At 44.0% G+C, this 8,292-nt stretch overlaps 1 protein-coding gene across 1 annotated transcript; it reads left to right on the forward strand.

Annotated features, from left to right (window-relative positions):
• The first annotated feature begins 1,092 nt into the window (after positions 1-1,092).
• LOC134806062 (uncharacterized) lies at positions 1,093-6,948 on the forward strand. The gene has a single exon (XM_063779619.1). It carries the CDS (start codon positions 1,093-1,095, stop codon positions 6,946-6,948), a length of 5,856 nt encoding a protein of 1,951 aa, XP_063635689.1.
• Positions 6,949-8,292: the final 1,344 nt, after the last annotated feature.

Raw genomic sequence — 8,292 nt, forward strand, 5'->3', positions numbered from 1 at the left:
GAACATAGAGTAATATAAGTAAAGAAAGATTCGTCGATCTATGCGTCCAAAGTTAAAACGGCCGTTTTTGTTTTGAGTTCATAGATTGACGAATCCAGTAACATAAAAACCGGCCAAGTGCGAGTCGGACTCGCAAACGAAGGGTTCCGTACCATTATCTATAAAAACGGTCACCCATCCAAGTACTGACCCCGCCCGACGTTGCTTAACTTCGGTCAAAAATCACGTTTGTTGTATGTGAGCCCCACTTAAATCTTTATTTTATTCTGTTTTTAGTATTTGTTGTTATAGCGGCAGCAGAAATACATCATCTGTGAAAATGTCAGCTGTCTAGCTATCACCAGATCACGAGATACAGCCTGGTGACAGACGCACGGACGGACGGACAGCGGAGTCTTAGTAATAGGGTCCAGTTTTACCCTTTGGGTACGGAACCCTAAAAACTAGTTTGATGTATTCAAAAGGTACTTAAATACAAACTACAGTACGTAGCGGCCCCCTTTTTTAAATACCTGTCGTTAAATTTAAATAATCACGCATTTAGCAGTGGCGCTAGTGTGCACGTTGATGGGTTCTTAATTCAACAATACATGCCTTCAAAAACCCCTAAAAAATAAATTACTAATCAAAATACACAAATGGAAATTGTACACCTGTTGACGCTAGAAAACTCATATGTACCTGTGTGGGATAAGGCTCGAAATACCTTGTTAAGAACTTCCATAAAAACAGCTAGATACTTAAAATCTACTATAAATAATAATAGTTTTATATATACATACTTATCATGTAAAAACATTAATATAAATATTCTAAAGTAACTTACCTGTAGCGCCATCTGTGAACCTAGTTAAGGAAACAGTTTTTTTATAATAAAGCGAAATGTGAAGGAAGTGGTATGCATGTGTGCACCGTTTGACCTCTAGTCGCCATTGCACCTTAACGAAGCACACACGTATACTGTTCGCTCGCATTTTTGGCAATTTTCGACTCAAATCCGTCTTCTCATTCCCGCACCATACCTACACTTGACAAAGTGGTCCTTCGAACCGGATCACGGGAACAGAACCTGTAAGCAGGACTAGTTGAAAGATGTCCAGTCCGCCGCGCAGTGTTATTCAAACGCGACGCATGAAGAATGAAGCATCTTCCAAGCTAGTGGAGAATAACGGAGAACCGTCAGCTCAGCAACCCCAGCCTATGCCTGAGCAGCAATCGGAAAATAATATGGAAGCCAAGAAAGACCTGGTGAAGCCGCAACCTCCGCGCAGTAATAAATCGGTATCCTCGTCGGTTTTTATGGCTAGAAAAATGCAGTTAGAACTAGAGGCTGCAGAGTGTAAGGCTAGAATCGACAAAGAACTAGTCGATAAAAAATTAGCTTTGGAGATCGCAGCTCTGGAAGTGCAATCAAATAGAAGTGACAGATCTCATCGTTCTGCTAGCTCCAGCTATAAAAAAGTTGAAGAATGGCTCGTGCGCAGTGATCACGTTACAGAACAAAAACCACATCAAGAACTCGAAACCACCAGCTACGTTAACGGCGAGCCGACCGCCGTCCCCGCCGATAACCCGAGCGCGCCGTGCGCCGACTACCCGGCCGCTGCCGCCGCTCGCGCCGACTACCCGGCCGCCGCCGCCGCTCGCGCCGACTTCCCGGTCACCGCTGCCGCTCGCGCCGACTTCCCGGCCGCCGCCGCCGGCAGCACCGACAAGCCACCGACCAAGCCGGCTCCGCAACCTGCCACTCAGCCAACTCCGCAGCCAGCAGTTCGGACAGCATCACTGCAGTCTTCGCGTGATCCGAGCGACATCGAAAAATTAGCTAACGCTCTGCAAAGTGCTATTAGTGCCTCAACTTCAAAAGCCCACAGCCCTGAACTAGTAGCCAGGTTGGTAACATCTAAGGACTTGCCGTTGTACTTCGGAGACCCCATGGAATGGCTGCAATTTAAAGATGCTTATGAAGAGACAACATTGCGCTGTAAATTCAGTGACTCAGAAAACGTAGGCCGTTTGCGCAAATGTTTACGTGGCGATGCTAAGGAGGCAGTTGTATCGATGCTCAGCGGCAAAACTGATCCAAAGATTATCATGCAGACCCTCGGACTTCGTTTTGGACACCCGGAAGTGATTATTAACAAAATAGTCAACCAGATCAAGAAACTGCAACCGCTATCTCAAGCTTACCACAATGAAATTGTTGTTTTTGCTACAAAAATAAAAAACTTTGCAGTAACTGCTCGCTCAATTGATCAAGCTGATTATTTACGGAGCCCGGAGCTAATAAACACCGTGCTGTCTAAGTGCCCAAGTGTCCTTATAAATCGGTGGGGTGACTACGTGTACGAACATTTATATGAAAGTAAAAGGTCAAAGTTCGAACATTTATCGGATTTTTTAGAGCTAGAGGCTGTAAAGGCTGCCTCAGCAGGAGTGTCTCACATTTACAGTCAAGCTGATAAGAATAAAAAACAGCATGAAGAGCGACGAGGTACCCAACACCCTGTTCTACTAATGACTGACACAGAAAAATGCAATTTCTGTAAAATATCTAGCCACCAACTGCCAGACTGTCCACGGTTCAAGCGAGCGATGCGGCGCGATCGCTGGCGTTATGTACGTTTTAGCAAATTATGTTTTAAATGCTTAATATCGCAGCATGATAAGCAAACCTGCCCCGCCGCGGCCTGCAACGTGGATGACTGCGGCCAGGATCATCATAAATTACTACATTGGCTTCCAAAAAACAAGAATGGTTTAAGTGAGAACTATGTTAACTTTATTGACAGTGAATTTGCCGTACAATCTAACCAGACTGAAACCGCGGACTTAAGTGATTATGTAAATAACATAAACAATAATAACAAGACAGTGCTATTGAAAGTAGTATCATTAGTGGTGCACGGACCTAATGGAAGCAAGCGAGCCTGCGCGCTACTTGATGACGCGGCATCGATATCTCTGGTATCAGCTGATCTCGCCGACACATTGGGCTTGCGCGGCTACAGTAAAACGTTACAAGTTCAAGGCGCTTGGAAAAATACAGAATTACAGTGCAAAAGTGAAATCGTAAACTTAACCATTACAAATAACACAGGTGAATCATTCGATCTGTGCGCGCGTAAAATGAGTGATCTTGATTTGGCAGTACAAAAACTATCTAGTGTTAAATTTGAGAGCTACGAACAGTTAAAAGACTATAAGCAATATGTATTGCACGTCGACGTTAAACCACAATTGTTAATTGGCCAGGACCATTATCATCTAATTGAACCTGTTACAATAATACGTGGAAGCAAAAATAAGCCTTATCTCTCACGCACACCGCTCGGCTGGTGTGTCCATGGTAACATATGCGCTGCGCCCGCCGGCCGGCTACGGAATGACGCAGCACTTTTATCAACGCGAGCGCAGCCACTGCATCACCTGGCGCCTGCACCCCCCGCCCCCGCGGCCCGCGCTGACTCATTGCCTATGTCTTATCAGCTGTTGCCGTCGTGCATAGATAGTGCGAATTATTTACAACATAAGGTCTACAATATCAACACTTGCTATCCGGAAACTGTCACATCTGTTCGTAATATTGATAATTGGGAATCACAAGAGGAAAATGAAGCCCTAAAAAACTTAACTATGATGGTACGTCATTCATTTGAACTGGAGGCAATCGGTGTTACTACGAAACCTCGACAGAGCAAAGACGAGTTACAGGCGATTTCAATTCTCGAAGACACTGCCAAGCTAGTTAATGGAAGATGGGAAGTTGGCTTGCCATGGAAATCTGATGCAGCCCTGCCGGAATCGCATTCTATGGCCTTAAGAAGATTACTTTGCCTCGAAAGAAAATTTAAAAAAGATGTGGATTATTTTTCCCGCTATCGTGAAAGAATAAACCATTTGTTTAACAATGGGTACGCTCGAGAAGTAAACACTTGCACAATTACGGGACGCATATGGAATTTGGCTCACTTTGGAATTGATAATCCAAATAAAAAGAAATTAAGGGTTGTTTTCGACTCTGCAGCGACCTCTGGCGGACATTGCTTGAACGATTTTTTATTGCAAGGTCCAGATTTACTTCAATCGCTTTTGGGAATTATGTTCCGGTTCAGGGAGGGTTCCATCGCTTGGGCCGGAGACATTAAAGACATGTTTCTTCGAATAAGGATTAGAGAGGAAGATCAGAACGCGCTGCGGTTTTTATGGCGCGAAAGTACCTCAGAGCCTGTGAAGACATACGCCATGACGGCTTTGATTTTTGGTGCGAACTGCTCACCGTTCGTTGCACAATTTATTAAAAATAAAAACGCACAACGTTTCGAAGCTGACATGCCTGACGCCGTGAACGCTATAATTAAATCCCATTATATGGACGACTACTTGGATAGCCACGACGACGAACAAACAGCTGTCAAAATTATCAATGATGTTTTGAAAATCCACAACGATGGCGGATTTGAAATGAGAAATTTAACATGCAACAAACCGGAAATATTAAGTCATATGCCAGTTGAGACCTTGAGCCCTAGCGCAATAAGGTTTAAAATCGGTGGCGAAAACCTTTGCGAGCGAACGTTGGGATTGTTATGGAATCCCGTTATCGACTCGCTCGGCTTTGATATGTCGCTCAAGCGTATTCCTGATGAGATATTGTCATTTAAGCAAGTGCCTACGAAGCGAGAAGTGCTTCGCATTGTCATGTCTATTTTTGACATATACGGCCTACTTGCACCTTTCACAATAAAAGGAAGAATAATTATACAAGCGACATGGAAATTAAACATCAACTGGAACGACCAACTACCTGAACAATTATTTGCTGCCTTTCGTGAATGGATAACTCAAATGAAGACTATCAAGGACTTGAAAATACCTAGGTGGTATTTCCTCAGCCCCACCCAAGGTGACACACTGCAGCTACACGTTTATTGCGACGCTTCACCGAGCGCCTACGCATGCGTTGCTTATTGGCGTATAGTCGACAACAATAACAGCATACGGGTTGCTTTTATTGCCAGCAAGAGCCGTGTGTCCCCAATTAAATCTACGGTGACTGTACCTCGTATGGAGCTCCAAGCTGCGGTGCTGGGGTGTCGCTTAGCAACAGTCATAGAAAATGAACACAGAATTAAACCTACCGCACGTTTTTTCTGGTCAGATTCTTCAACAGTTCTTCACTGGATAAGAAACGAAAACAGGAACTACAAAGTGTTTATCGCGAACAGACTGGGAGAAATTGACTCGCTAAGTAAAATATCAGAGTGGTACTACGTTCCTACAAGTATGAATATAGCAGATGCAGCGACCAAAACAAACGCGTACAAATTAGAGGCAAACAGTGAATGGTTCAGGGGTCCAGCTTTTCTATACTTACACACCAACGAATGGCCATCCACATCTGAAAACCTTGACGATGTGGATGAAGCAAATCTAGAGAGAGTACTTACCATAGACGAGACCTGCCACAGCGATTTACCGGTTCCAGATCCTGGCAGATTTTCATCCTGGCGGCGTCTTTTAGGAGCTATGTCGACCGTCATAAAATTCGTGAACAAGTGCAGAAGATTACCTGAGCAGACTGAGTACGACATCATGAAACAGGCAGAGAGTCTAATAATACGCCAAGCCCAGCAAGACACATTCGGAAAAGAATTGGCTGCACTAAAAACCTTTAAAAATATAGAAAAAAGCAGTAAGCTAATCAAACTATCGCCGTTCCTAGATGAGTATGGCGTTCTGCGTGCTGGTGGGCGAATTGGTGCAGCTACCGAAATTCCCGCGGAAACCAAGCAGCCTGTCATTTTGGATGGCCGCCACCAAGTATCAAGATTAATTGCCAGACATTATCATATTCAAGCAGCCCACGGAAATCAGGAGACTGTGGTGAACGAATTAAAGCAAAAATATTGGCTCATAAAACTACGACCTACTGTAAAATACATATCAAGCCAGTGTATGCTATGCAGACTTCGAAAAGCAAAGCCCCAGGTTCCCAGAATGGGCGATTTACCTGCAGCCCGTATGGCACACCACCAGCGTGCTTTTACGCATTGCGGCGTCGACCTATTTGGCCCAATGGAAGTTACCGTCGGGAGACGCAGGGAGAAGAGGTACGCTGTATTATTTACTTGCTTGACAGTGAGGGCAGTACATATAGAAATAGTCTGTTCACTCACGTCAGATTCTCTCATAATGGCTCTGCGTCGTATGGCAGCCAGAAGAGGCTGGCCGTATTGCCTTTACTCTGACAACGCCACTAATCTTCGCGGGGCCGACATTGAATTAAAACGAGCAATTCAGGACATCGACACCGAGGCACTGAAGAAAGTAGGAGCGGCACACGATATAAACTGGACGTTTATCCCTCCTCTCAGTCCCCACTGGGGAGGCGCCTGGGAGCGACTAATCGGAGCTACAAAGAGATCTCTTAGAGTAATCCTTAAAGAGCGTGCGCCCCGCGACGAGACTCTCGCTACTCTAATAGCTGAGGTGGAGGGGATAATGAACAGTCGCCCTTTGACCCACGTTGCCGTTGAGCCGGGGAGTCAAGAAGCTATTACACCAAATCACTTCTTGATTGGCTCATCTTCCCTGCTCCCAGTGCCGGGAGCATTCAACGACTCAGAGTTCTTCCTGCGTAAGCAATGGCGCATAGCGCAACGCCTTGCGGATATGTTCTGGAAGAGATGGGTCAAGGAAGTACTACCCGAAATGATACCACGAACCAAGTGGAACCAAGAAGTGAGGCCGCTACAGGTGGGAGACATTGTGTTAATAGTTGACCCTGACGGCCCCAGAAATGTATGGCCACGAGGCGTAATAGAAGAGACATTCGCAGGCAAAGACGGCCGAGTAAGGGTAGTTACAGTGAGAACAAAATCTGCAACACTGAAACGACCTGCCACACGCGTCGCACTGGTTCCCATGGGAGATGAGTGCAGCTAGGGCTGCACTAGGGGGGAGGATGTTGACGCTAGAAAACTCATATGTACCTGTGTGGGATAAGGCTCGAAATACCTTGTTAAGAACTTCCATAAAAACAGCTAGATACTTAAAATCTACTATAAATAATAATAGTTTTATATATACATACTTATCATGTAAAAACATTAATATAAATATTCTAAAGTAACTTACCTGTAGCGCCATCTGTGAACCTAGTTAAGGAAACAGTTTTTTTATAATAAAGCGAAATGTGAAGGAAGTGGTATGCATGTGTGCACCGTTTGACCTCTAGTCGCCATTGCACCTTAACGAAGCACACACGTATACCGTTCGCTCGCATTTTTGGCAATTTTCGACTCAAATCCGTCTTCTCATTCCCGCACCATACCTACACTTGACAACACCCATTGGTATTATTTTTTTCCAAACTGGTAGGAAATTAAATTAAGGAAATGAAATCTCCATTTACATTCGTCGGAATTGAACCCAGTACCAAAGGTTCCCGACGACGTATCATATTACAGGATAAATAAACAGCAAGGAATCCAAGTTATTTCTCATGGAATGAGCACAATCCGATTTGTTTAAGGGTATTTTCTGAAACAACGCAGTCAAAACCCTATCTTAAGCTCCACACTCATTAAAATTTAAACCGAATGTTCCTTAACTTAAGGTAAACTTTAGTGTGCAAGGTTTGATTAAGATAGGAGTTAGTGTAAGTTGCGCGTCGATTTGCGAAAACAATTTGCTCAGAGCATCCTATTTCGCGAATAAGTGAGCTTACTTAGTTGGTCTGTATCATAGTCTAATAAAACATGGTCTTCCATTCCCAGAGTGACACGGGGCTACGTCACAACAACATGGCCGCTATATATAGCGCTATCGCATATTATCATATAGCGCTGTCGCATGATGACGTAAGCCCGTGTCAGTTAGGTGACCTAGAAAAGACGGGAATGGAGTACCAGGCGGAGTATATTATTATACCATGGTCTGTATGAGCGTATTGCGTGAGGCAATTATTATTATTGGACGAGATTTAATCTCTTCACTCATGTTATAGAAATTTCACAATTTATGTATAGGTAGGGGAGACCGAGGGAAATTGAATCATGCACAGGACGGCTATGATGGTTTTGTCACCATATCATTAATCATTTAATGCATGATATGACGACTATCTGATAAATGATATAATTCGGTAAAAAGTCGCGAGGATAACGTATAAGTGGCTAATGATAGCGTGATATGTTTTGAGCTTTATAAAAATCAATTTTAAACTCGATGACTTAAGGTGTATTTTAAAGAAAAGATGGTTAAATCACATTCTACCACTTATCCACA

The sequence above is a fragment of the Cydia splendana genome, chromosome 1 (assembly GCF_910591565.1).
Source record: "Cydia splendana chromosome 1, ilCydSple1.2, whole genome shotgun sequence".
NCBI classification, from domain to species: domain Eukaryota; kingdom Metazoa; phylum Arthropoda; class Insecta; order Lepidoptera; family Tortricidae; genus Cydia; species Cydia splendana.

Bases quoted from the DNA above. Each gene is read 5' to 3' on its own strand.
- LOC134806062 (XM_063779619.1), top strand. From the start codon at position 1,093: ATGTCCAGTCCGCCGCGCAGTGTTATTCAAACGCGACGCATGAAGAAT.